Here is a 27,897-nt window from a genome sequence, read left to right on the forward strand (position 1 = left end):
AAAAAAACAATGTGATCTAGATACATTCTTCTGCAGGATGACTCAGACACTGCGTGTAGCACAGCTCTGGAGAAATCACCAATACAAAAATATTCTTCTCCTCCCAGGGCTGTCAGTTCAAGGCTTCTTGCGCCTAAAACAAACAAACAAACAAAAAAACCCTCAGCATTTAATATTGAATTTTGCACTTAGCAACAGTCATGACAAATGACTCTTTAGAAACATTGTGAGAATTCCTTTTATCATAAGAAAATTTAAGTCCTTGGAGCAAGTGAGTAATTTACAGATTACAACAGGAGGTAGCTCCTCCTGTTGTGAGCCTACTGCAGCCACCTTCCAAACTGCAAAAGGAACTAACCCAAGGTCAAAATGTAGAAAAAGAGATGTGAGAAGACTGATAGTATATGAAGTATGGAAGACATAGGCTGACTCCCGTATGTGGGTTTAAGAGAAGAGCACATGGCATGCTTCTTTCAACGTGAACTCTGGCATTCAGCGTTACCTATCTATAGAACATATACCAGTGGTCAGGCGTAGTGGCACTGGAGAGGGGAATCCATGAGTTTGAGGCCAGCCTGGTCTATAGAACAAGTTCAAGTCTAAGACATCCAGGGCTATTACACAGAGAAACTGTCTTGAAAAAATGAAACAAAAACAAACAAAAAGTACTGCAATACTGAGAGCATGAGATTCATTAGGTAAGAGAGTAAGGCATCTTACAGAAATACAAAGAAATCAGAGACCTCAGCCTTGAGCAAAGCCTTGTCTATGGTTCCAAAAAACAACTAGTATTTAACATATGTTGTTTATCTATGCCTGGTCATATTTCATAGAAAGACACACCCCTCTTCACCTCTTTCCAGATGTTCTCAGCTCAGCCTTTAGGAAATTTATAAATGACACAGTATGAAGAAGAGCCACCAATCTGCTGACACCTCTTCCAGCAGCTCTTACAGCACTCTGGAGAGCTCAGCACTGCAGAGGCCAAGCACAGACTGCCACCAGCGCCCAGGGAAAAGCAGAGAGTGAGGGAAAGCTGGGGCAAGAGGGAGGACACAGCAGGGCTGGCACAGTGCTCACTTGGGTTGTGCATGGTGCTCATATCCAGGTCCCAGCTGAGATCCTGCTCTCATCTCAACAGCAACGGAACACTAGAGAAAAGTGACAAGAGAGGGAAAGGTCAGCTCCCAACGATCCAGAAGCATACTTCCATTTAGATGGGCTCTCCTGCGATGAAATCCAACACTGTTCTAGTGCAGCGAAGACACCTAGGTTTAACCACTAGTCACACACTTAAAATCCAGTTCTGCATAGGCAACAAGAGCAAGAAGGGCCTGGGAGATTGATTAGCCAGGTATCTTTTCGTTTTAGATAAGAAGAGAGGGGCGTCTTAAAGAAGCTGGTAGCCAGGGCCTTGCCCAATTCTTCCCCTTCAGAGCCTTTCCTCAGAAGCAGTAGTCACAGGGAGCACTGGGCGCTGCTGCGGGTTAGTCCATCTGCTAGTATTCTCGCTGGTCTGGAGCAATACTCACCCCACTCTTGAGCCCTGCCCCCACCCGCACACAGAGGAGCTCTAGTAAAGACCAGACCTAAAGAAATGCAAATGCCCCACCAGAATGTTAGTTACAGGCCTTCAGGCTGCACAGGTAGTATGTGCTCCTGCCTCAGCACCTTCAAAGAGCATGAAGTGCCGCAGCACTATGCAGCTAATTTTAGCAAGCAAGAATTTTACCCCTACCCTTGTTTCTACATCGGTCCATTCAGACTCTGTACCATCTGGTTGGGCAGGTGCTACTGTGGACGATCTTCGTTTTCGACTACTGAAAAAGGGGAAACATGATGCAACAATCATTTTTGCATCTAAGAAGAATGAAAAACATTAGCTGTGAGGGAAAGCCACCTATACCCCTGCGGAGAATTAATGACAAACCTCAGAGGATATTCAGTTCCTAAGAACAAGAGGCTAAGAAACGGCCCTTTAAAGAGATATTTGTGCCCAATACTTACCCAGTCGGCGATTCTTGTTTTAAAGTCTCAATATCAGTAAACTGTACAGATTGTCCACCACCTCTTGTCTTATAAACATCACCCTAAATCAAGAGAAAAAGTCACTATTAGACTTGATATATCCAAATGATAGACAAACCTATCTGAAACTGATCCAAAACTCTCACCCATAACCTATAAGACCCTTGGGCTGCTAAAGCTACTGATCAAACAAACCCTTCAGAAACTTCAGTCCACTTCTCACTAACAGGAGAGGTCCAGCACAGATAACCAGTAACATTGATGGCTGCAGGGAAAATATTTAATTGCACCTATTATTTAAAAGCTAAACTGCACCATGGCTCAATTAACTGAGCAGAGGCAGCTCCTCTCTTAAGGTGCTGCTGCTTTCTGGTGGCAGTGGTCTTAATTATAACTGTCCTCACAACTTCAAGTGACTCCCCACCTCATCCCTGTCTTTTTATTCTATATTCCTGACTTTTTCTACTGGCTATATAATTAAAAAAAAAAAAAAAAAAAAAAAAAAAAAAGAGTCGTCTATAGGCAGGAAAGTCTCTTCTTTCCAAGAGAGATTTTTTAGTAGCCCAATACTGAGTAATGTCCTCAGTCAAATTTTATTCATTTGTTTATTTATTTTGAGACTAAAGCCCTCCTGCATGTGGCACCATGCCTGACCACAGGACAAGTTTGAATGCAAACATTTTATCTCGAAATGACAGCAAAGTAAGAGATGGTTGTTTGGGTGGTTTTGTTTTGTTTTGTTTTATGCTATCTGATTTTGAGGACACCTGCGTGCTCTAGCACTGCCTCAAACTTGTGGTCCACCTGACTCGGCCTCCCAAGTGCTAGGGTTCAAGCAGACTGTCAATATGGTTCTGGGTTTACTTTTGAAATAGAAGTTTTAGCTAAAACCTTAGTACTTTAGTAACTAAAGTACATCATGGATCTGGAGTACACCAAGAAACCCAAGACTCAGGGGCTAGAAAGCTAGCTTAGTGGTTTAGAGTACTAACTAATTTTCCAGAGGACCCTGGTTCAAGTCCCAGAATCCACACTTCAGCTTACAGCCGTCTGTAACTCACACATGTGGTGCACAGATACATATGCAGGTAAAGTACATAAAATAGTAAGTCAATAGAAAAGAAAAGAAAAGTGAAATCCAAGACTCTAAGCCTATTTAAGCAGATCTGGTCTCAACAGATTCACAAACTAAGTAATTATATTAATTTTCTGCTAAAACAAAAGTTTCACCCAACACCCATTTATGTTCTAGATCTCTTCAAGGGATAGCAGGGTGAATGTCTCTCATGGGTATTCTTTTGTGAAGATTGTCTTTACCTTAATTACTTTGGTCTGAATCTCCCCATCGGATGCTAGTTCCTGGTGGGTCAGCATGTACTTCTCACACTTAGCTAGCGCCTTTTCATTTGCAACAGACACTGTGATGGCGTGGGGGACATGTGGCTGCATGACTGTCTCAGTTTGCACGTTAGAGGCAGGCTTATGATCTACCCATCTGCTCCCTGCAGAGCGGGACCTTCTGTGTCGTACAGGAATTGGTGTGTTCTGATCAGGTTGGAAGAAGAGGATTGAGAAACAAGCACAACCCAGGGTTACTTTGAGAACCATTAGAAGTGCAGCAGTTTATAATCCAAGTTCACAACAACAGAAATTACAGCTGTCCACGCTAACACGAACACCATTAGTGCTCTCTCAGCCAAACAGAACCAAAAGGCATTTTGGACAAGTGTGTACGAGACAGTCTGTGCGGGGGCTTCCATGTCAACACAGGGCTAAGGAGAACAACTGTGGTGACTCTAGATGTTCCTGTTTATAGCTAGTTCAGGATAAATAATCCATTTTGCATTCTTGATCAAAACCAATTACTATGCCTGCTTTGCGAAGTAATACATAGATTAGGCAGGTCTGTTAAAAGTATCAGCAGGATCAATACAACACTTAAGTAGTCTTAGGCATCTACATAGGAAAAACCCTCACATACAGGCAGACTAAAGGAGTGCCAGCTGTTGAGGCTCTGGCTTACGAAGAGCCTGAGGAACACAGCTGTACAGGAGCATCACCTGCACCATGCCTCAACAGTGTTAAGTACCTCTCAGCACTTGCAGTAAAGATTTTTTGTATTTCAAAACACAATTCCACAAAAGCTTCAAATATACCATTTTTTTCTCCATTCTTCTTAAAAGCTTCAAGAATCAAAGACTATAGTATGAATTCAGCTTGTATTATACAATAAAAACTGCTTGGTTTCCAGTCAAATGCATGTGTGCCAAGTTAAACAGCACGTTTAACTTAAGAAAAATGTATTTCATGTGCATGATAAAGTAGTATAAGCAACTTAAGCATCTCCTATTTATAATCTGAAAGTAAATGAAGTCTGCAGGCAGAGTCCTTCCAAGCTAACCAAATAAGGATTCTGATTCAGTTGTTCAGTTACAGGAAACAGCCCAAGGACAGACAGCTCAAGTGACAACCCTACAGTCTCCATAACTTGCCACAAAGACACTGAGCTTCTGTACAGACAGAAAACCTTCCATTCTAAAAATGGTCTGATTGATGTTGAATAAGAAAACCTAGCTTCTCAGGCTCTAGCACCTGGCAGAAGAGCTCCCTTGAACACATTTACAGCACAATACATTCAAACAAAACTTTGAAAGGGGACAGACTGCAGAGAATCTACTAGCAGTCATGACCGAAGTATTTTGAAACTCTTTACATTTTCCTCACAAAAATGTAAAACTCAGTCCGCTTGATCACTTGTGACCAATGACCATGGACACAGATACTAATCCTGTGGGAACTTTCCTGCTGCACTTCTAAAGAGATCCAATCTCAAGAAAGTTGAAGTCCATGTCTTTAGTACATCCTCCTAACTGTCTCACAGCCCAAACTGGGCATTTTCTTCCTGCTGGCCAGGGGGAAACAGACCAGCCAGCAGTTTTGTATCTGACCTTCACAGAGAGGAGGATTTACTAGAGTTGATCAGAGACCATTCACCAGCTTCTGCTCGCTAAAAGGCTCAAAGTAAAATCTGCTAAGAATGAATTTGAGACTTTAGAATTTGTCTGTTACCTCTGAGAACCCTGGAACTGGTCACCATTATTAGCAATCAGATAGCAGGCATTCATCAACATTCCAAATCAGCTCAGATCTTAGGCAAGAATTTACTGCCAAACTATTTTACTTAGAACAATAATTTTAAAAGAGCAGCTAAGATTTTATTAAATATACAATTCACAGTATTAGTGTGATGATTTATTCAAAATCAAAGGAAATGTTATCTAATATTGAGGAAAACCTGAACTGGTTTGTTTCAGCACTGTTGAGCGAGGTGGAAGCAAATTTGGTGTTAAAGATCTGTGACTGCCACATGCAGCATCTGAAGAGCAGCATGGGAGGAAGGAAAGGCCACACTGGGACAGGCAGGACAGAGAGGGGCCGTCTCCTCGGGAAATGCTGACTTCCTTCAATGTGGTAGACTGTTTACACAGGAAAACGCAACACACAGCATAAAATCTATGACTTACTTTAGAATGCATCATTAAGAGGAAAGACTTGCATAAAACAACAATGAACCTGACAATGGTGGAATTAACAAAATTTTTTAAATGAAAAGAATTTTTTTTTTTTCCAGAACAGCAAGAAAAAAAAAACTGAATTCGGGGAAGGGGAACCAAAATTTAACAAAAAAAGTATAGTCTCATACATTCATATCTGGGTTGAGGGAACTATGGCTCATTGATAGAACAATTACTTAGCATGTTGAAACCCTAGGTTCAATCCCAGAAACAAGGGGGAAAAAAAAGGAAAACGAGGAAAAAGAGGAAGAGAAATAAGAGGAAGGAAGTAGGTGTAGCAGCAGCAGACTCTAGGAATCGTATCCCGAGACTCTGTGCAAAGGCCCTGTGGCAGCATGCTGGCTGGCATTCAGAGTTCCCAGGCACGTGCCCCTGCTTTCCCCTGTCAAGAGCTTAGCCTTGCGCAGGGTGCTCAGTGCCATTGAACTTCTGGGTCAAGCATAAAGAGCAGAGAGAGAAAGTCCACCACTGCAATGCTGGAAAGAGGCTGGCACTAACCCTGCGGCCACGCTCCTCTTCTACGCCTATCTCACTGCTGAACGTAGGCACCATCTCCCTGCCTTCAGTCCAGCACATCCCTCGCCTTCTGTCTGACACGATACACGCTTTACTTTGTCCTGGCTCCTGCTGCCTACGCCTTGCAAGAGAGGTGACATTGACAGGTGTGCTGAACGGAGATAGTTTCTGCTCCCATTCCGAAATACAGGAAGCTACAGAAATGCTGCTGCAAGAGTTAGAACGCCTGTGTAGCTGTGGCTGGCTCATGAGTTGCTGGCCGTTGGAAATCTGAGCAATATTGTTACTAGAAAGCTAGAAAAATTGGAGAAAAATTAATGAATAAGACTGAAAAACAAACTAAGAGAAACAATATTACTTTTTCACAATTTTACTACATGCTGATTTAACATTTTAAGAAACAGTTTGCAGTTATTTAAGTTTTTTGTGCTATACTTGTATTGTTTTTGAGGCAGAGTCTCACTATGTAGCCCTGGTTGGTTTGGAACTCTGTAAACCAGGCTGGCTTCAAACTCACAGAGATCTGGATGCCTCAAACTCCCAAATGCTGGGATTAAAGGCAGGTGCCATTATGCCCAGGCCATTTGTGCTAAGTTTTAAAACAGAAGCTAAAAATATACGACATGAAACAAAACAATCCTCACAGAGAAACTCCTCTAATTGGAATAAACTTCCTAGCACTAAGCTACATATAGCTGCAAGCACTTACAGGCACAGGCGAAGGAGAGACAGATCTCTGAATGGTCTTCTCCCGGTCCCGCTCCCGAGACGGTCTCTCTGGCTTCTCAAGTTTGGGTTCAGTCACAATGGCCTTCAGCTGTTTGAGCTTTTCATCTTTGACCCAGAGTTTATTCTGCATCTCTAGCTGGGTGGCTGCCACCCGACGCTCCTACAAGGAGCAACGGCAAATTAGAGTCTACTTTAGTCACACCACATCACCCACTTTATTGCTTGAAAATGACAGTTCTTTAGTTCTTCAGAGATTAAAAGACACCACCAAGGCTCTGCCACAAGCACAGAAATGCAAATATTTAACCTAAGAAGAACACTCACACACTCCTTCTGCCACTTCATCGTTGTTTCTGTCACCATGCCTTGCAACCTGGCTTCTAATCTGCGCTTGTCAGAAAACTGCCGCTGAAGCTTCTGATTCTGGCTCTCGAGCTCCTGCTGCAGATTGCGCTTATCTTCTTCATAGATTGTAGTTGTTTTTTCCAAAATCTCAATCTGCAAAGGAGACCACCGTGCTCAGCATCTGTTGTGCAAACATTTTACCTAACTGTAGAATAAGTAGTCCTTAAATTGCTCACAAAAACAAAATTGTGCAAAGAATACACACACACACACACACACACACACACACACGTTTGTCCTCTATTTCTCAGTTTCGCTCCCACCCAGAAGGGAGAAGTTACTCAACAAGTCCCTCATAAGCCAGATACCTGCATGTCTCAAGCTAAGCTGCACTCCTAACATTACAGACTGCAGTGTCCTCCTCCCTTCTGTGCCCCTTACAGCAGCAATGGGTACAGAAGCTGTTCTGAGAGCACTGCTGAATGAATGGCCAGCACACAGATGAACAATGTGACCACAAACCTTGTACTCCAAAGTTTTGTTTTTCTTCTCCAGTCGTTCTATTTCTGATTTTTGTCCTGAGATCAATTTTTCTTTTTCATTTAGTTTCTCCTGAATGTAGTTTTCTTTATTTGATAGAGAACTGTCAAGTTCTTTTAATAAGGCTTTGAAAGTCATACCTGAAACAGAGCACAGATTGTGCTATTTCTACTGGTACAGAATAAAACCAACAAAACCAGCTTTCACTGGCAGACACTCTCAGACTCTCCGTGGCCTTTGTTCATGAGGCCGGACATGCAGCTGCCTATGCACGTCTGTTTTGTGGATGTGCAAGGCCCTGAGTGCAATACCAACAAATGTAAGAACAATGGAAAGAAATTAGGAAGTTTGATTGTCAAATCTATACATGTTCACAGAAATATTCTGTAGGGCCTGGTGAGGTGTCTCAAAGGTTAAGAGCACTGGCTGTTCTTCCAGAGGTCCTGAGTTCAATTCCCAGCAAGCACATGGTGACTCACAATCATCTATAATGAGATCTGGTGGCCTCTTCTGGCATGTAGGTGTATTTGCAGACAGAACACATAAAGAAGTGTTCTGTAACCTCTTCCTAACACTTACAGTAAAGCTTGCTTACAAATTAAAAAACAGAAATAATCTGTGTTTGAGATCTGCTGAACCTGACTGAAGACCCAGGCATAACACTTGGCCACTCATGGAAACAAAGTCACTTCCAAAGACCAGACTTGTTCAATTGCTCTACAAACTTTCAAACATTATTTCACTTTTCCGTACACCATCTTGAGGCACAAACAATTACAAATTATAAATAACTTGAAAACAGGGAAAAACTATAAAATACCATCTTGTGTCCATCACTATTAAAAATAAAACAGGTAGAGAGACACCTACTTCTTATATTCTTTATAAGTAAACTAGAATAGAGCTGTTTGTTGAGGAAAACAAAATCTTGCCATTCGGATTAAACAACATTTGAGACCACTATAAAGCCAAGAAGTCTTCCTTAAGGAGGTGTCCTAGCAGATGGAGTCACTGCGATCTGCCTCTCCCTTTGCCCTCACAGCAGCTGGAAGCAGGTCTGCCTTACATTGCTTGTTAAGCTCCTCCGTCATTAGCTGTCGAAGGTGATGTCGTCTCTCCAAAGTTTCGATCAGCTTTGGAAGGGTCTCCTCATCATTGACATCCAAAAGCTTGTATGGGGGCAGTGGGGGGAAGCTCTGTGGAATCACTTCAGTCACCAGTGGTTCTGTATTGAATTTAAAAATTATTAAAGAACTTAAGTCTGATGCCATTAACAGAACCCCTCAGCTTACTCAGAGCTAGACTTACAAGTATGCTTCACTGAGCCCTGCTTTAGGTATGGAATTTCTCAAAAATTAAATAAAACATACAACAAAAGAAACCTTTAGTTCAAAGTTTCTTGCATTTGATTCTTAAGAAGATTTTTTTAAAAAGCTACAGAAAGACAAGCAAATGAACACAGATCTAACACCAAATCATACCATCTCCAAGTGGGCCTCCCCGAGGCAGGTTTCTGTATCGTCTCCCTGGTGTCAAGCCACATATCACCTTGTCTGCTGGTCTCGCTACTTCAACTTCTTGGGTTACTTCAGCAAACCTCATGACTTGCTGAAAATATAAAACAGAGTTTGTAAAAGCAACCCCACCCTAGTCCTTCTTTATGGATGCCTAAATACCTCATTTGTATATCCAGTGGCCCTGTATCAATCCATGAAATATACGAGTGCTATTTTTCACATCCCAGTAGCTGTTTTCCCGAAAGAATCCCAACTATACGGAGCAAATACCCTTAAATTACCAAGCTTTCTTCATAGTCTTCAGCCTTGGGGTTCACACACACAATCATCCGCACCTTCCCCTCTCCATCGAAGTAGTTCTTGAACAGATGAGTTAGCTTTGAGTCTCGATATGGAACCATCTATAAGGACACCCGAAAACTAAGCATGATAGTCAAAATGCACGAAGTAAGCCACAGTAGTAGACGAAGGCTGCTTTACCTTGTTGGTTCCATAGGTCTGGTTCTCTCTTAGGACTTCCATGCATGTTCTTAGCGTCATCAGTGACTGATTAATGTTACCTGAGATGAAGTCAAATACAAAAGACACTTGAAACAGCAAGATAGGAGCTGCTACCTTTGGGTGCCTGTAAAACTTCCACTTCATTTAACTGCTAGATGTCCACGACTCAGGTTCAAGAGCTCTCCATGCATGGTTAGCACTTTCAACAGTACCGATTCTGAACAGCCTCAGCAATCATCTTTTAGGGACTCTATTAAAAACTCTCTAAACACATTACTCTTAAATAAGAGTCTCTTTTTAAGCTTTGTTTATTTTTATCCTATGCATTTGAGTGTTTTGTCTGCATGTATGGAAATGTGTATGTGTGTCTGGTGCTTACAGAGGCCAGAAGAGGGCATCAGATCCCCTGGAACTAGAGTTAGAGACAGTTGTATGCTATCATGTAGATGTCACAAAGTGAACCTATGTCATCTGGAAGAGCAACAAGGTTTTTGTTCGTTTTTTGGGTATTTAGTTAGTAAGTTTTTTCTGAGACAGGGTTTCTCTGTTTAACAGAGTCCTGTCTGTCCTAGAACTTGCTTTGTAGACCAGGCAGACCTCAAACTCATAGAGCCCCACCTGCCTCTGCCTCAGGGTTCTGGGATTAAAGACTTGCACCACTGGTGCCAACAAGTTCTTTTAAGTGCTCAGCCATCTCTCTAGCCTCAGCATACAATATGACACTTCATCCTATGGTGAGTTGAATGAGAATGGCTCTCATAGGTCCATATGTTTGACTGGCCTCCAATTGGAAGAACTCTTTGGGAAGGATTAGAATGTAGGGCCTGGTGGGTGGATGTGTTTCACTGGGGGTAGGCTTACAGGTTTTAAAAGTGCAGGCCATTCCCAGCTGCTCTTTGTGCCTCATGGTTGTAAATCAACTGCTCCACAGTAACCTCTCAGCTACTGCTGCAGTACCATGCCTTTCTCCCCGCCATGACATCTGTAAGCAAGCACTCAACTAAGTGTATTTTATATATATATATATATATATATATATATATATATATATAATTTGTTGTCTCTTCACAGCAATAGAAAAGTAAGTTTCTCCCAAACCCTAAACCCTGTCACAGACAAACTCAGTCGCTTGGCTGGCTTCCTTTCTTTTTCAGGGGCGGTGGTACTGGAGACTGAGCTCAGGCACCTCATATCCGGGAGGGCAGCCAGATCCCAAGTGATTATTTTGGACTACAGTATGAAAGGGACAGAAGTCCCTCCTACACCCAGAAAGGACATGTTTCTAACATTCAAGTGTCTTAGGAACCAGCAAAATCTGTTCCTCTGCATCTCAACAGGATTTTTTAGTAATCATGTTTTCTTTTTTCTGACCTATCTCATTTGGATATCTGAGCCCAGATAAGGCTAGTAAATTAGTCACACCTCTAAAAATTTCAGATCTCAGACTCCCAAGTGCTTTAGACCTGTTCATCTTGGAATACTAAGACTTCCTAATTTCATCATGCCTGTCAGATAAATCATTTAGCTAGATATGATGATACACGCCTGTAATACCAACACACTCAGGAGGCTAAGGCAGGAAGACCATCACAAGTTCCTTCAAGGCCAGTCTGGACTACAAAAAGAAAAAGTTAACTTAGGTGGGCTGGCAAGATGGCTGAGCCAGTAGAAGCACTTGCTGCCAAGGTGCAAGACCCAAGTATGATCCCCGGGACCCCCAGAGGCAAGAACTAATTCCCGAAAGTTACCTTCTGACCTTTATGCACACCCTGAGGCGTGCACACACACAAATAAATTGCTAATAACTTTTTAAAGACATAATTTAAAGGCTAAGTTTAATAATCAATGTTATTTCACTGATTATGCAGAAAACTCCCACTGATAAATACAAATTGATGTTCCAAGTTGTTGAAAGTTACAGACATAAGTAAGTATAGCACTCTACTTACCAGCTTCACGTAATCTGTTCCCTTCTGCTTTAGTCCGGTTGGTTCTTTCACTTCCAGCAAGATCTACCAGAGACAACTGGCTTACAGTAATTTGTTCTTTTTCCTGAAAGGATAAAAGCAACACTCTAAGCTAAATTATACTGTGTTACAATGTTCTTTAAGATTCAGCCAACAAACCGAGCAGTGGTGGCACACACCTTTGATCCCAGGAGGAGGCAGAGGCAGGTGGATTGCTTTCAGAGTTCCAGGCCAGCCTTGTCTACAAAGTGAGTTCTAGGGCAGCCAAGGCTGCAGAGAAAACCCTGTCTCAGGAAAACAAACACTCCAGTTAACATAGTATTAAATCTTAAAGGGCACTGTGCGTGCACAATACAAATGCCCAGAATGGAAGAGGACGCTTGATACCGGAAGTTTGCTAGAAGCACCTGGCTGACTGCTTGTTTGCTACCCAGTTGTCCTCAGAGCAGACATTAGAGGACTTCCAGAGGTCTGTTCCATTCTACTATAACCAGGTATCTATATTCCAGGACTGGGAGTTCTAAGCATTGTCTTCAGCAACACACAAACCAGAAAAAACAAAAGCCACCCCCCCAAAAAAAACCCATAATTTAAGGTAATAGAACAATTTCACAGTTCTCAGACTTTATATAAATATGTATATGTATGTATATGTGTGTGTGTGTGTGTGTGTGTGTGTGTGTGTGTGTGTGTGTGTGTAAAGAAAGCCAGGCAGACAGATGCTCAATAGTTAAGAGCACAGGTTGCTCTTGCAGAAGCCAAAGGTATGGTTCTTGGCACTGACATGGCAGCTTAGAGACACTTGTAACTTCAGTTTCAGGGGATCTGATGTCTTCTTCTGGCCACAGGCACCAGGCACACACGTGGTACACAAACATACATACAGGCAAAACAGTCATACACATCATATAAGGTTTTAAAAAAATAAATGTAAGTCAAGAAGCACCTAACTGGTATTATGCTAGTAGCTAGAACTCACATCCCTAGCACCAAAAGAAGAGTCACTCACAGGAAATCAGGTGTGGAGATGTGTTTGTGGCCATTTTCTGACTAACATTTATTAAGCAATGACTAATCCAAGAAGTGGACAAGAAACTTCACCCTGCTTCCCTTAGCTCTCACAAGCTTATGAGGCCCTCATAGTCAGTTTCTGACTGTACAATAGGCAGGAGTCAGAACTCAAATCCTAATGGACCCCGGAACTTTCCTGCCAGCCTGGTCATGGCCAGACTAAACAGTTAAAATCATGACCAGTGAAGCAAGACTTTAGTCCTAGCAGGGGAGGCTGAGGCAGTGAATCTCTGAGCTCTAAGCTACATAGTCAGATTGTGTCAAAAAAAAAAAAAAAAAAAAAAAAAAAAAAAAAAAAAAAAAAAAAAAAGCCAGATATGGTAATGCATGCCTCTAATTCTGGCAGTCAGGAGGCTCAGGCAGGTGGACCCCTATGAGACTTTTTAAAGTCTGGGGCCAACTTTGCCTATATAATGAGAAATAGTAAAAAAAAGAAAGGAAGGTAGGTTTGGGTAGAGGAAAGGGAAGGGATATGTTATGTAATTACATTATAATCTCAGAGATAAAGAGAAAACAAAAATGTTCAAGGTCATTCTGGCCTCATCACATGAGATGTCTCACCAAGGCAAACCACACCTAAACCAATGTAACACACACCCTTACAGACTGGCATTGTTTTGTTTTTGTTTGTTTGTTGTCCAGACAGGTTTTTTCTCTGTGTAGCCTGGCTATCCTGGACTCACTTTGTAGACCAGACAGGCCTAGAACTCACACAGATCCACCTGTCTCTGCCTCCCTGAGTGCTGGGATTGCAGGTGTGCCCCATGCCCAGCTATTCTTACAGACTTTTAAAGCTTTGCAGACCATTTTCCCAACACAGCAACACAGTGCCATACATGCTCTGCACTAAGGTCACAGACTCAATAGGCAGAGCCCAGAAACAGCACTACTGACATGAAAATAAAAGTCATCTGCTCCATGGCTACTGACTCTAGACCAATCCTCATCACCATGTCAGCACCCTAGTTTATAGTTTAGGTCATCTTCAAAAATCAGGACTGAATTAGAAAAGATTCACGCACAAACATTACCTGTAAGACATTGTCTCCATCAGCATCCAGGGGAGCCTGGACAAGTTTAATGTTGAACACACTATGCGAACGACTGGACTCTCTATTCAAATGGGTGTTAGCAATACGTCTCTTTTTCTGACCTATGACAGCAGAGAGACCATTGATTATACCTGAGCTCAGCTATTTATTATACCTGTTTTCCAGTTAACCCAAAAGGACCACTGTTAAACTGTAGCAATAGCTCTGAGGGCTGAAAGCATCAGTTCACATTTTCAAATTCTAATTGTTTCTAACCTCTCCAAAAGATTTCAAAAGCCTCCTCTGTCGATTTCACTTCTACTTCTGTACATCCTGCAACATACATGTTGTGGTTCTTATCTTCTCGGAGCGTTTTAGATTGTGGGATTCTATGGGAAAGAAGAAAAAGGTTAGTTTCCTAAGTGAGATCCAACTGTCTTTAAGACTACGATTACAGTGCCAAGCAACACAATATCCCCTTCCTCCAGAGCTCACTTCCAGAGCCTGAGCTTCGTGCCTACTAGCCAAGTGCTGTGCCATTGAGCATATCCCAGCTTTTCTTACATTTAACTTATGGTTATAAAGCTGGACAGTCCGAGAGTGAAGTACTGACACCCAGGGAGGGCCTTCTGGGGTTTTATGACAGAGGCACCACAGAGTAAGACAGAGCAAGCATGCTCTCATATGTCCACGCTTTAATGGATGTAAAATTATGTAAGATCACCAAAGAAATGTTAGGCTTGAAAAACAAAACATGATTATACAGCCAACATTAGTTACAAAGTACAAACTGTCTTTAAAGCTCGCTCTAAGCCACTCTAGAAAGCACACTAAGCACCATGAAGAACTAGCCTAGAACAGTACTACAGCACTACAACCCTCAGCGCAGCTATGCACACCATCAAGCACCTTCCTCAGTTAAGAGATCAGCATATACAACTGGCGCTGCCCTTCACAGAAAGGCAGATGAACTCAGAAAGGTCTTGGTATATGCCAGGAGTGACATCCTTGAAAAGAGGCATGGTGAATTCTAGTCTGCAGTCAGTCAGCTGAAGGTTAGGTAAGGGTGCTTGCCTATTTTGTTTTGGTTGGTTTGTTTTTAAGTACTACTGCTTTACATGTATGGGTGTTTTGATGGTATGTAAGTCTGTGTACCACATGTAGGACTGGCACCCACAAAAACTAGAAGAGAGCATTGGGTCCCTGGAACTGAAGTTACAGATGGTTGTGAGCCACCACGTTGGTACTGAGAATCAAACACAGGTCTTCTGGAAGAGCAGCCAGTGCTCTTAACGGCTGAGCCATCTCACCAACCCCATGTTTTAATTAATTTTATTTATCTGGGCTTGAATATGTGGAGGTCAGAGGACAACTTATAATTCACTTCTCTCCTTCTACCATGTGGGTTCCAGGGATGGCTCTCAGGTTGTCAGGCTTGGCAGTTAGCACCTTTATCTGCTGAGCCATCTCACCAGCCCCATACTCAGTTTTGTGAATGGTGAGGATGGAGACATTTACCAGTCCCCATCACTGATAATCAGGGGAAGATTTTGTAGAAGAAAGGAGCGGTTAGCGGTTGCAGCCTGCCCACTGCCAAAGAAAAGCAAACTACTTACAAACACGCCACCTATGACCACCACTAGTGTTAACTAGGCCCTTGAGTCAATACCATCACATACACTGACTCTGTGCTCCTCATTGGTGTGCTGCACCCATTCCACCTACCAAAGGAAGAAGGCAGACATTAGATGGCTCTAGAGTAGCCATCCTGCGGAAGCATTTCGGTCTAGATGGTGACAGTGATGATGAAGCAGATTTAAAACACTCAACTTATGCTTCACTACATTAACCCCTCAGAAAAGGAAAGCCAATACCATCCTCACATTAAATCCACAATCGTGCTCAACCTTCTACAGGCATCAAAAGATAACCCAGGAAGGCACTCATTTCCTTTGCGTGACTGAATAAACCATGCCAATATCACCTGAAACTATGTCACTTAGAACAAGCCAAACAAACTGCAAACATTACAGACACAGAAGTGACTGGCAGTGCTGGGCACGGTAGGGTACGCCCTTACTCCTAGCACTTGGGAGGCAGAGACAGGTGGATCTCTGTGAATTCATGGCTAGCCTAACTATATGGTGAGCCTAACTTAAAAAAAAAAAAAAAAAGTTAAGAGAGATGGCTCATCCGTTAAAGGCTAGGCTTACAACCAAAAATGTAAAAAAGAAAGTTAATTGGTAGCAATGAATGACATCACAAATATTTAAGTAAAACAGGTACATACAAAACTAGAGTTGACACAAAGAATAGTTTAAAACACATGTGTGAAAATATTTGTTAAAATGGGAAAGTAATTTAATAAACATAAAAAGCATTGCCTCCAAGACCTTACTCTCATTACTCTCTACAACTTAACCTAGGTACTTCTCTCTTAATTTCAACATTCCAAAAACAAAGTCAGACAGGTAACTTCAAAAAGAAGCCCCTTTATATAAATTGCATTTGAAGCCAGGTTTGGGGGTATACACTGCTGTCCCAGCACCAACAGGCTGAGGTAGGAGAAGCGCGTGTAAGTGGAGAGCAGCCTGTGCCACGCAACACTACCCCAAAACAAAGCTGTTCTCCTCTGGAAGATGGGTGAGTAAAGCAAAAGACTTTCAGATTTAATCCACCTAGCCACTTTATTCCTACTTTACTAATCATTAGTAATTCAAAGATCTAAATGAATATCCTTTGTTGAAATGCAATTCAGAAAGAGCCACAGAAAATTCTTTTATTAAGAATGGCCTCAGTCAGTCAATGCATTTTTCATATTAGTGAACATCAGACTGTTTTTACTTTAATGGTTTTCTAAATCCAGCTGTTTCCACAGTACACATATACACAAATGTAATGTATAAGACAAAGGCCTTCGCATCATTTATGCTCTAATTGGCTGCAGTGAAATTGCATGTAAGACCAGCCTTTAGCTAAGGAACAAAACCATCCACTTAAAAACAGCATCAGTCTTCTGACACAGAATTTGTGTGTCAGCTTTGGCATAAAGAAAGGCACTTCTGTAAAGCTACATGGTAAGTGATCTTCAGATTCTTCAAGGCAAGACCCACAGATACCTGGGGACTAGTAGCTTCCTCTGGCAGAATGGCAGTGCAATGTGAGTTTACACTACTTGGCAAAGGATGAGCTAAGAATTACTTGTTCAGACCAGGATCCATTCCATAGAAATCACCAAGACACAGACAGCCCAAAGAAGGTGCAGAACTCCCAGCACTGACAGGGTTTTGAAAGGTGCCCCAAAAACTACCTATAAAATTGAGATTTGTCTTAAACCTAAATCTAAGTTTTCAAAAGCAATTCTCAAGATGAAAATTTAGATCACTATACCTTAACCTGCTGATTTCCTAATATAGCTACAATCTAGTTATGAATAAAAGTATTAGGGCTAGGCGTGGTGGTACACACCTTTAAACCTAGCACTAAGGAGGCAGAGGCAAGCAGATCTTTGAGTGTGAGGGCAGCCTGGTCTACAAAGTGAGTTCCAGGACAGCCAAGGCTACACAGAGAAACCCTGTCTCGAAAAACAAACAAACAAAGAATGAAAATATTGCTGGGTGTGCTGGCGAATGCCTTTAATCCCAGCACTCTGGGAGGCAGAGGCAGGTGGATCTCTGAGTTTCAGGACAGCCAGAACTACACAGAGAAACCATGTCTCAAATAAATAAATGTATTTATTGTGCATGACTACACGATTAATGTGTGCATTCTGAAAACAAGTATTAGCCCTGTTTATACCTGAAAAAAACAAAAACAAACACAAAAACAAAAACATGGCTCGCTGGATTAATTTTCCAGGGTTTACTGAAGACTCTCTTCGGTACTTACTTGGGCTTTATGGGATCAAACAGCACTTCTTCCAATAGATCATATATGTAATTATTATAGATTTCAATGTAAGAGACAAATACGCCATAGACACTGTCTTCATCAACTTCTTCTGCTTTGCAGAATTCTTGAACATTTATCATATCTGCAAACTCTGGATCTGCCTGTCGCCTAAAATGAGAAACAGATCCCGTAAGGTCAAATTTACCCACTGTGAGTCAACATAAAAAGTAGAGAATATCTGTGTTGGCTGGTTCTATGTCAACTTGACGTAGGCTGGAGTCTTTGGGAAAAGGGGCTTTCAACTGGAGAAATACCTACCTCTAAGAAGCTGGCCAACAGACAAATCTGGCCAGCATTCTCTTGATTAATGACTGATGGGAGAGGGCCTGGCCCACTGTGGGTAGTACCAACCCTGGGCAGGTGGTCCTGGGTTGTATAAGAAAGTAGGCTGAACAAGACATGGGAAGCAAGCCAGTAAACAGCATCCTTAAATGGCTTCTGCATCAGCTCCTGCCTTGAGTTCTTGCCCTGACTTCCTTCAGTAATGGACTCTTACTTGGAAGTGTAGATGAAATAAATCTTTTCTTTGCCAAGCTGCTTTGTTCAAGCAATATCACTAGAAGCCTGAGACAATACCAGAGTGATAACAAACTCTAACATGTTCTGCCACCTATAGATGAATTCATAAAGCAACTTTATTCAGATTCAAGGTAGATCAAGGTCAGCCTGGGCCCTCAAGATTCACAACACAGGTGCAAAAAGTCACAAAAGTCAACTGTAAGACCAACTTTTCTAATTCATATTCACTTTACCCAGACCTACAGAAACTACAGGACAGAATTCCACCTGTCTGGGTTACGGTGAAGTTACTCACTTGCTAGAGGGGGTCTTTGGAATGGGCATGGCTTCTCTTTTCTGCCGTTCTAACAAGGCATCAACTTCACACTGTATTTCCATACTGTTCCTATCATTAGACTTAAAAACCTAAAAGAGGAGCAAAAAAACTTTTGAAAAGATCAACTTTACTTAAGGAATGGAAACATCTAAAATTAGAAAGCGGTTAACATTTGAACATTGGGGAAAGGGCATTAGAGGTGCTGGTCCTTGATCGTCTTGCTTCTGTTTCTCAAATGCTGGCATCACAGGCATGTACCAAACATGCCCACCACATCTGACTATATGGAAGATTCAAAGTCACTCCAATGCTTTTGTCCTTCCTCAGCATCACTGCACCAGAGATGGCTCAGCTCTATGTCTACAGTGACAGTCACAACCCAAAGGAATTGTACTTACATAACGTTTTGCTTGAAATGACCCTATGCTGTTAAAGATCATGTTCAAACATCGAGGAAGCAGGCCTCCAGACCCTGGAGAACCTGTCATTGTGTGAGTTTTTCCACTTCCCGTCACACCATATGTAAACAAAAGACCTGCAGTGTAGCAAGGAACAATGAGCTATCGTCTTAAAAGTCCCACATATCATTTCATTATATTAAAACACAAAAATTAGCAAACCCCCAAAGGGCATCACTCTAATGAGTTAAATCTGAATCCAGTGTCAAGTCAAAATATATAATATTAAAAAATTCTATCATATGGTCAGAGAATCCAACTAAACTCCCAGAATCATACCATTCTTGCCATGAATGAGGTCATCTACCAAAGGACTTGCCGCAACATCGAAAAGTTCCTTCTGGGTGGTGTGAGCGCCAAATACCCGCCTGAATGAGTACTGAGTCTGTGGGAAGAAGGAAAAAAGGAGCACACGGAACTCCATTAGGTTAGAAATCGCTCTGTTCTGCACTTGGAGTGTTCCTATTATGAGCAAAGATCAAACCAACAATGATCTTCAAGCTTAGAGACCTCAGGAGTCACAGCTATCATAACAAACACTCTCAGTCCTGTCTACTGCGCACAGTGCAGAAGTCATTAAGCGCACTAACGCTGCACACATGGAGAGTGATCAAAAGTGAGAATGCACACCCAGTGCTTCGGAGGCTGCGGCAGGAAGCCTGCCATGAGTTTGATGGCAGCCTGGGGCTACACAGAGATCACAGGCCAGCGTGGGCTACAGTGTAAATCATGTTAGCAAACAAAGCAAAACAAGGCAATGAATGATAACCTTAGATTTACGCTGAGCGGTGGGTGGTGGCACATACCTCTAATAGCTGCACTGGGGAGGTAGAGGCATAAACGCAGACCAGCCTAATCTACACAGTGAGTTCCAGGACAGCCAGGGCTACATGGAGAAACTGTCTCAAAAAGATAAAACATAAGTAAATACATTTATTAAAAATGTCAAGTGTTACAGTTTTCCATTTGTTGTTGTTTTCTTTTCTTTTGAGTGTGCTTGTATGAGTCTGCGTGCAGTCATGGCTGCCTGGAACTTGCAACATAGCCAGGTCCACCTTTGATTCTCAGTGATCCTCCTGCCCCTGCTTCCAAGTGCTAAGATCACAAGCATGTACCACCACCCCTGGCCAAAGCTTTCTATTTTTTCTTTACAAAGGTACATACAAAGTAGCAAAGCAACAAGATGGCTCAGAAAGTAAAGGCACTTGTTAGCAAACCTGAGAACCTAGGTTCAATCCCTGGAATTCAGGTGGTGAAAGGAGAGGACCATGTCCTATAGGTTATTCTCTGACCACACAAGTACACAGTGTGCACACAGACAAAAAAAAAACCATAAAAAGATTTTGTAATAAGACAGCAAAATAACAAGTGGACAGCATTTTAAAACTGGAAATTAATTATAATCTTATCTGAGTTTTTTGTTGTTGCTGTTGGTTTATTTTTCGGTTTCACTGTGTAGCCCTGGCTGTTCTGGAACTCACTCTGTAGACCAGGCTGGCCTCAAATTCATAGAGATCCACCTGTCTCTGCCTCCTGAGTGCTGGGATTTAAGGCATGTGCCTCCATTGGCCTGTGTTATCTGAGTTCTTAAACAAAATAAATGTTACTTTTGACCCTGTATGCATGTATGTGTGCATATGTATGTATACACATATATGTGTATGTACACACACACACACACACGCACACACTTCCTTAAGTAGTCCTCACTATGTAACAAGGCCAAAAGAGGGTGTCTGATTCCATAAAGTAAGAGCTAAAGAAAGTTGAGTCATCACATGGTGCTGGAAACCAAAGCCTGGTCCTCTGCAAGAACAAGTGTTCTTTACTGGGAAGCCATTTCTCCAGCCTCTCAAATCACTATTTTAGAAATTATAAATAAGATTAAATAACCTATTAGAGAGAAAAACACCTACTTCAGGGGCTGAAGAGATGGCTCAGCAGTTCCCAGCACTAACATGGTGACTCACAGCTGTCTGTAACTGCAGTTCCAGATCTGGTGCCTTCTCCTGACCTCATGAGCACCAGACCCATATATATATATAATTTAAAGGTCTAAAAAAAAAAATTTATTTAAAACACCTATTTCAGTTAGGCTAACTTTGACCTTTGTCAAGTTTTCATTCTGAATGTACTTTCAGTAAACAATGCAGCATGACAAGCACATGTAGAATACTTCCAAGGAAAACAGATGCTCTCCTCTTCCTCAAGAACACCTCCTCCTTTGGAGTAAAGAAAACAGGTGCAAGAAGGGACCTACTCAAGTCCTGAACAGCAGCAAAGCCAGCTCCACAGCTGCTCTGAGTACTCAATCCCCACCAAACCCTGTGTTTTGTATGTACTTTAGACTGACTTGTACAAGCCTGAAATTCAGTGAATCAGTATTCAACTCCCATTGTATCCTCAAAGACGTGCTGCTCCACCAACCTTCCTGACCATTCATTCTTACTTAATCCAAACTTAACAGTTTAGACAGACAGAAGGTACACATCCCTCTGATGCTTACATAAGGAGCAGGAGAAAGACAGTGAGCACAAGTACAGACGTGCATCCTGTGCTGCTCCAGCTCGGTAAGAGACCACCAACAATGGTGGTCCCCTAAGGTGACAAACTAGTCCCTAAAGGAAAGGGCCTACCACAGTACTCCAGGAGGTGGTGACACTAGGGTAAACAAACCTGTATGGCTAGGCACAGACGCACTGTGGTATAACTGCCTCCTAACTTGCAGACAGCAGTGTGCTGCTGCGGTCTAACAGCAACAGTCTATGTGCCCATGGTGTCTATTATGGCAGTCCATCTAGCAAATGCAAGTGTGTTTGGTCATGTTCACAAAGTGGTGAACCTTCCCAGTGACCTCAGAGCACACCTTCATCTTTAAATACTGCACAGCTGTCAAAAAACCAATATAATAAGTGTTTTATAAAGGAAGCACACTGAGTACTAGAGTGAGGTGCTATTTATGCTGGCGTGGTTTGAATACCCTGAGGAAGCAAAACCTAAGCTGAGAATCAAGATGAGGAGGTATCAAGGTAACAAGAGAGAAATCCAGGTTGTCCAAAATGGCAGGTAAGCATGATTTTGACTTACAGAGGATCCCAAAAGACTAGATGAGTACTAAAAGATAAGGATGGGGAGATGAGCAGGAGAGATTGTGCCCACTTATAGACTTTACGCCTTGAGAGATTTAAGGGAAATGATAAGATCTCTTTCTGCTTTGCACGATCATTCTTGCAGCTCTGTGAAAACCATTAGACAAGATCCTGTGTAAAAGCAGACAGACCAGACAGGCCTCACCAGAGGGTATGGGTGCTCCTCAAAGCATCCTCAGCACGAGTGCCTGAGAGCTGGCTGTTACCAGGCCTCCTTAACACTGAGAGCCATTTCCTGCTTCCTATGTCTTCCATAGCTCCTCCTCGGCCTGCAGTCAGTGGACACATCTCAACATAGAGCTCAGAGAGCAGTTAGTCAGGGCACTTGTGCAGTTAGTTATACTTAGCACAAGCCAAGTATCCGCTGCCCTGAGCAAAATAAAAACACTTCCCCACAGACAGTTTGATTACTAACCAGCTCAGAATAAGCTAGTGGCAGGAGAGACAGACAGGAAAGGATAATCTGAGGATCCACTTGGCAGAGCTGAGGAGTGTCTATATGTGACCCAATACGAGCAGATGACAGAAGAAAATAGCTTCCAGGCTTCTGCACTGGGCTACTGAACGACAACGGCACCATATTTGAAAAGGCTAAGAAGAAAACATTTGGAGGGTCATAGGGACTCAATAGCTCCTTTCAATGCTTAAAACTTGAGATGGGTAGGGCAGTGGTGGCACAGGGGTCCTAGTACTCAGGAAGCATAAGCAGGAAGGTCTCTATGAGTTCAAGGTCAGCCTGGTCTACAGAGTCCCAGGACAGCTAAAGCTACAGAGAAACTGTCTCAGAAAGGTAAAACACCTAAAAATAAAATAATTAGAGTAAGAAAAAAAAATTGGGCTTGCCATAAAATTTTCAGAACCTTTAAAACCATGGAAATGATAGAAAAGAGTCCCTGTGTCAAGCACAGTGACTCAGACCTACAACACTCAGGAGACTAAAACAAGTTCTAGTCCAGCCCAAGCTAATGTGTGAGATTGTCTCAAAACAAACAAACAAACAAACCAGAAAATAGAAGACGAGAAATAGGGGAAAAAATATGAGGCTGGACACGGCACACCCTAGTATTCAGAGGCTAGACGGGAGAAACTAGCAAAGGGAGGCTAGAGACAAACCAGCTGAGAGTTGGAGAGGGAAACGAGCATAATTCAGGAAGGAACATGCTGCTGAGATAACAAGGACAAATTTGGCAGCGGAGAGGACATGAGGCCCAAAGAATCATGACACTGCAGTAGTGTACACAAGCCTGAATGGCAGCCCAATGTGGTGGCTCGGGCCTGAAATCTCAGCATACAGGAAAATGAGGCAGACCAAATGCCACAAGTTTAAAGTCAGCCCAGACTATTTAGCAAGCTCTGGGGCAAGCAGATTAGAGTAAGATCCCGTCTCAACAAATAAAAGAGTGAATGGCAGCTAGAAAGCAGACAGCCTGAATCGATCCTCTATTTTCCCATGTTCCCCACTCCTTCAACAAACCTGACTTTCTGCCTTATTTCACACATATATACACATATACACATATATATGACCTACTTGTCCACCAATTGCCAATTTAGGGTATAAAGTCCATAAGGGTACAGTCTTACTTTTTAAAATACCAGCTAGTGACTGACCAGCTTCCTACAACATTTGGGGAACTATAAGGAATTCTATTTATATATTCATTGTTGTTATTGTATTTGAAGCAGGTCTTCCTCTACAGAACAGGCTGGCCTGAAACTCATGACCCTTATTGCTTCAGCTTCCTAAACTCTAGTACCACAGATGTGAAATACTATGCTAAGCTTAAATGGATGATTTTTCAATTTATTCACTACTTTGCTAAATATAAAACTTCCCACCAACAGCTTGGTAATATACCTCAGAAGTAAAACATTTGCCAAACAGGCAGGAGGCCTTAAATTCATTCCTCAACAGTGCAAATAATAAGCAAAATATTCTCCAAGTACTACATATGGTGATACATGCCTATAATACCACTCAAGCTGTAAGGGCAGTTCAAGGCCAGACTGACCAAAGAGATGTTATCTCAAAAAAAAGGAAGGTGGGGGGCTGAGGCTGTAGCTAGCACTTGCCTACCATGAACAAGGTCCAATCCCAACAAGAAAAACCCACTCTGAAGGCATCAAGTGATACACACACTTCTAATTTCAGCACTGGGGAGACCAAAACAGGTAGACCAGAAGAAGTTCTGAGGCCAGCCTGGGTGTGGTGGTCTGAATGAGGACGCCCCGCCCCCCAGCCCATATATTTGAATGTCTGGTTCCAAGCTGGTGCAGTTTAGGAAGGATTAGGACATGTGGCCTTGTCGGAAGAGGTGTGCAATGGTGGGTGGGTTCAGGTTTCAAAAGCCCACATAGGGCCCAGTGTCCCTCTCCTTCTGCCTCATGGTTGTAGATCATTGTAAACTCTCAGCCACTGCTCTGGTGCTACGCATGCGTGTCACCAGGCTTCCCATCATGATGATCATGGACTAACCCTCTTAAACTGTGATGCTTTCTTGTAAAAGTTGCCTTGGTCATAGTGTCTCTTTACAGCAACAGAACAGTGACTAAGACACTGGGCTACATGGTGATATTTTACAGAAACAAAACCGCTTCATAACAGGTTAATTCAAATATACAATACTACGCAGATATAGCTCAAGTGGCAGAGCAATTGCCTAGCTTGCACAAGGCCCTAGGTGTAAGCCCCAGCAAAAGGAAAAACACACAAAATGCCTATTATTAAATGTTATTCAAATCTCTTGGTGCGAAGTTGAACATATCCAGTTTAAGAAATCTCCTGGAAGCCAGGTGATGGTGGCGCCTACCTTTAATCCCAGGAGGCAGAGGCAGGCATATTTCTGTGAGTTTGAGGCCAGCCTGGTCTACACAGTGAGTTCAAGGACAGTCAGACCTACACAGTAAGACTCTATCACAAAAATACCAAAAAGAGAAAACAATCCTCTAAATTCCAATATACCAAAAGTCTATCTGTATGTCCTAGAAATCAAAGACATTCTAGATAGGTGGCTAAAGCATTCCTTCCCACAAGTGAGATCACACACAAATTTTTAAATTCAAAAAAGAAAACAGCTCCGTCCCACTAGGACCCTACCTCCTTATACTCTCCATTTCTGTTAAGTCGATAGCCCTCAGGAGCATGGAGCTGCACAGTTGTATTATTAACCACTTCCACACAGCACTCTTGATCGGGAAAGCTCAGTGGGCGCACCCTACAGTACACCTGGAAAGAGAAAGGTGTTTAAACAAGGTTGCCTTTTTGCCTGACTTTCTTTTTGGTCTTTCTATTTGTTTTGTTTTGTTTTGTTTTGTTTTGTTTTGTTTGTTGAGACAAAGGTTCTCACTCTGTAGCCCAAGCCTGGCTGGAACCCTCAGCAATCTGCCTGCCTTAGACTCATCTCCTGTTGCTGGGACTATAGGCACAAAGCACCTTCAATGTTCAGCACTCTCTTGATCTCCCATTTAAGCTGCTATTCATTCATCTACAAATATCTGATCTTCAGCATAAACATACTTAGTCATAAAAAAACAAAAGCTACAGCTCAGAGTGGTCAAATACAAAGATGCATTAAATCAAGGTAAATTTAGGTTATGATATTAAATTGTAGTTTCTCTTCACTACTGTGCACAAATAAAATTGTACTAACATAAAACTCTCTCAAACAGCCAGCCCAGGTAGGCATGGCAGCAACCACTTGTAATCACAGCACTTGGAGGGTAGAGGAGCTCATTGCAGGAAAACCTGGCCGGCCAGCCGTGCTCAAAGCAGGTGGTACAATTGAGACCCAGAGACCCTCTGCAGTGGCAGTGGGGTGGCGGTATTCAAAACACATCCGAGCAAACCCGTCTTTTTTCAGAAGGTAGCAGCTGAGTTGGGTTGTTCAACACTAGGCTCTATGAATTCTGAATATAGGGTTCTCTTTGCGAACGTATCAGTTACCACAGCTTACCACAGCTGGGAGAGAACAAAGTCCCCACCCTGCCCCGCTGCAAAGAGTAGAACCTGGGAGGAGAGTTTCTGATCATTTAACTTTCCAAATCTATTTAGTGCTAACAGGTTTGCAGCCAACATCTAAAGACTTCCTTTTTTCTGGGCCAGTTAACCCTGTAGAGGAAGAAAACTCCATGGCTAAAGCCAGATGCACACAATTTAGTGCGTCAATTTAACAAGTGTGCTCCTATCGCTTCTCCCTCCCCTTTCAAGCACACACAGACGGACTAAAGAACACAGACACACACACACACACACACACACACACATAAATCTTACCCCCACTGGATCTTTAAGGTTTGTCTGAGATCCTTTTTTTATTACAGGTTTCCTGGGCATCTTAGCCTTCCTGGTCAAAAAAACCAAACCAAAACAAAACAGAAATTTCAATTCAATACAAGTATACAAGACGTCACAAATTCTAACAACAATGAACTAGGTTCCTAGAGCTTAAAAAAAAAAATCATTTCCTAGAAATTCCAAAACACTTCATATCAAATAACATGAAAATAAATAATAATAATAATAAACTGTATTAGAGGAATAAGGCAATTGTAATCTAAGTCATTAAACTTGTGATTGGGAAAATATACTTCTGATACCAGAACTACCCAGAAGAATTTTTTTTTTTTTGCAATGCTGGAGAGCAAATTCAGAGATTTACTTGTGATCTACCAGTAATACCCCAGCTTCCTAGTGTATCAGTTCTTGATTTAAAATTGGTATATTGAGCAACAATTTTACACTCACTATAAACCTGAGACATCTACATTTAACTTTATCCTGGCTCACAAGCAGTGTCAGCAACCATTACCTCAATTATTAGAAAAGCACATGAATTCATTCTTTGACCAAAATGTATGCCTACGGGTTATGGATAGTCTGTAGAAGAGCGCAGGATTCACGATGCTCTCAGCTGGATCCCAAAAGACAGATAAACAAATAACCCATCTACACTATACTCTCAAGGAACAATTGGTCACTATTATTATCCTTTAGTCCATCTCCTAAATATGGCTCCAAACTGAAAATTTCTTGCTGTTTTAAGTAAATAGAAAAAAAAAAAACTGATTTATTTCAATATTCTCTGTCATATAACTTTTTCCTCATTTATAGGCTACAGAAATATTTAACTTTAAGAGTAAATCAAAAGACTGGTTTGGACTGTAGATTATTAGAATATTTTCCTCAGTATAGTCACACATAAAATACAAGCAAACCAGAGTTGGGCTATAAGCTGGGGTTGGTGTGCTTAAGTAAATAAATAAACTGATTCCTCGTTTAAACAAGTTCCGTTTTTTGTTTTTGGTTTTTTCTGTGAGGGCTAGCTCTGAGGTACCGACGTCTAAAGCCAACCCTCCCCCGCAGAACAACTGCAACCAGGACACCGCCCACCTGAAGTGTCTAGGATTATTGAGGAATGTGGGCGTGGAGGATAGCGTAGGCCGGAGGGATGGCCCGGGGACAAAGATAGCGCAAAGCAACCGGGCTGGGGAGGACGCCGACCTCCAGGCCAGCTGGGGACGGTGTGGGGACCCCACGGGGCCCGCGCACCCCCGCCCGCATGCTCACCCGGGCCCTTCCTCCCGCCGCCCGCACGGCGAGCCCGACGCCGGCGCGGGGGCAGGACGGCCACCGCGGGCCCCGCGTGGTGGACAGCCGACTCGGGGCGCCTTCGCGGCCGAGGGGG

At 42.4% G+C, this 27,897-nt stretch overlaps 1 protein-coding gene across 1 annotated transcript in view; it reads right to left on the reverse strand.

Moving 5' to 3' along the window:
• Kif23 (kinesin family member 23) overlaps window positions 1-27,897 on the reverse strand; it is a 29,201-nt gene continuing 1,304 nt past the window's right edge. The window contains exons 3-25 of the mRNA XM_055622085.1: window positions 27,749-27,880; window positions 26,487-26,556; window positions 25,311-25,439; window positions 19,344-19,449; window positions 19,005-19,141; window positions 18,586-18,695; window positions 17,709-17,879; window positions 14,097-14,209; window positions 13,821-13,942; window positions 11,701-11,803; window positions 9,731-9,810; window positions 9,532-9,651; window positions 9,215-9,341; window positions 8,800-8,958; window positions 7,716-7,873; window positions 7,173-7,346; window positions 6,829-7,008; window positions 6,102-6,413; window positions 3,346-3,573; window positions 2,008-2,090; window positions 1,739-1,820; window positions 1,081-1,151; window positions 1-133 (exon numbers count right to left, since the gene is read on the reverse strand). Of these exons, the coding sequence (XP_055478060.1) occupies window positions 118-133; window positions 1,081-1,151; window positions 1,739-1,820; window positions 2,008-2,090; window positions 3,346-3,573; window positions 6,102-6,413; window positions 6,829-7,008; window positions 7,173-7,346; window positions 7,716-7,873; window positions 8,800-8,958; window positions 9,215-9,341; window positions 9,532-9,651; window positions 9,731-9,810; window positions 11,701-11,803; window positions 13,821-13,942; window positions 14,097-14,209; window positions 17,709-17,879; window positions 18,586-18,695; window positions 19,005-19,141; window positions 19,344-19,449; window positions 25,311-25,439; window positions 26,487-26,556; window positions 27,749-27,880 (2,983 nt within the window). The 3' untranslated portion in view covers window positions 1-117. The remainder of the gene's footprint in view (window positions 134-1,080; window positions 1,152-1,738; window positions 1,821-2,007; window positions 2,091-3,345; window positions 3,574-6,101; window positions 6,414-6,828; window positions 7,009-7,172; window positions 7,347-7,715; window positions 7,874-8,799; window positions 8,959-9,214; window positions 9,342-9,531; window positions 9,652-9,730; window positions 9,811-11,700; window positions 11,804-13,820; window positions 13,943-14,096; window positions 14,210-17,708; window positions 17,880-18,585; window positions 18,696-19,004; window positions 19,142-19,343; window positions 19,450-25,310; window positions 25,440-26,486; window positions 26,557-27,748; window positions 27,881-27,897) is intronic.

Source organism: Psammomys obesus, unplaced genomic scaffold (genome assembly GCF_907164565.1).
Source record: "Psammomys obesus unplaced genomic scaffold, mPsaObe1.curated_primary_1811, whole genome shotgun sequence".
Lineage (NCBI taxonomy): Eukaryota > Metazoa > Chordata > Mammalia > Rodentia > Muridae > Psammomys > Psammomys obesus.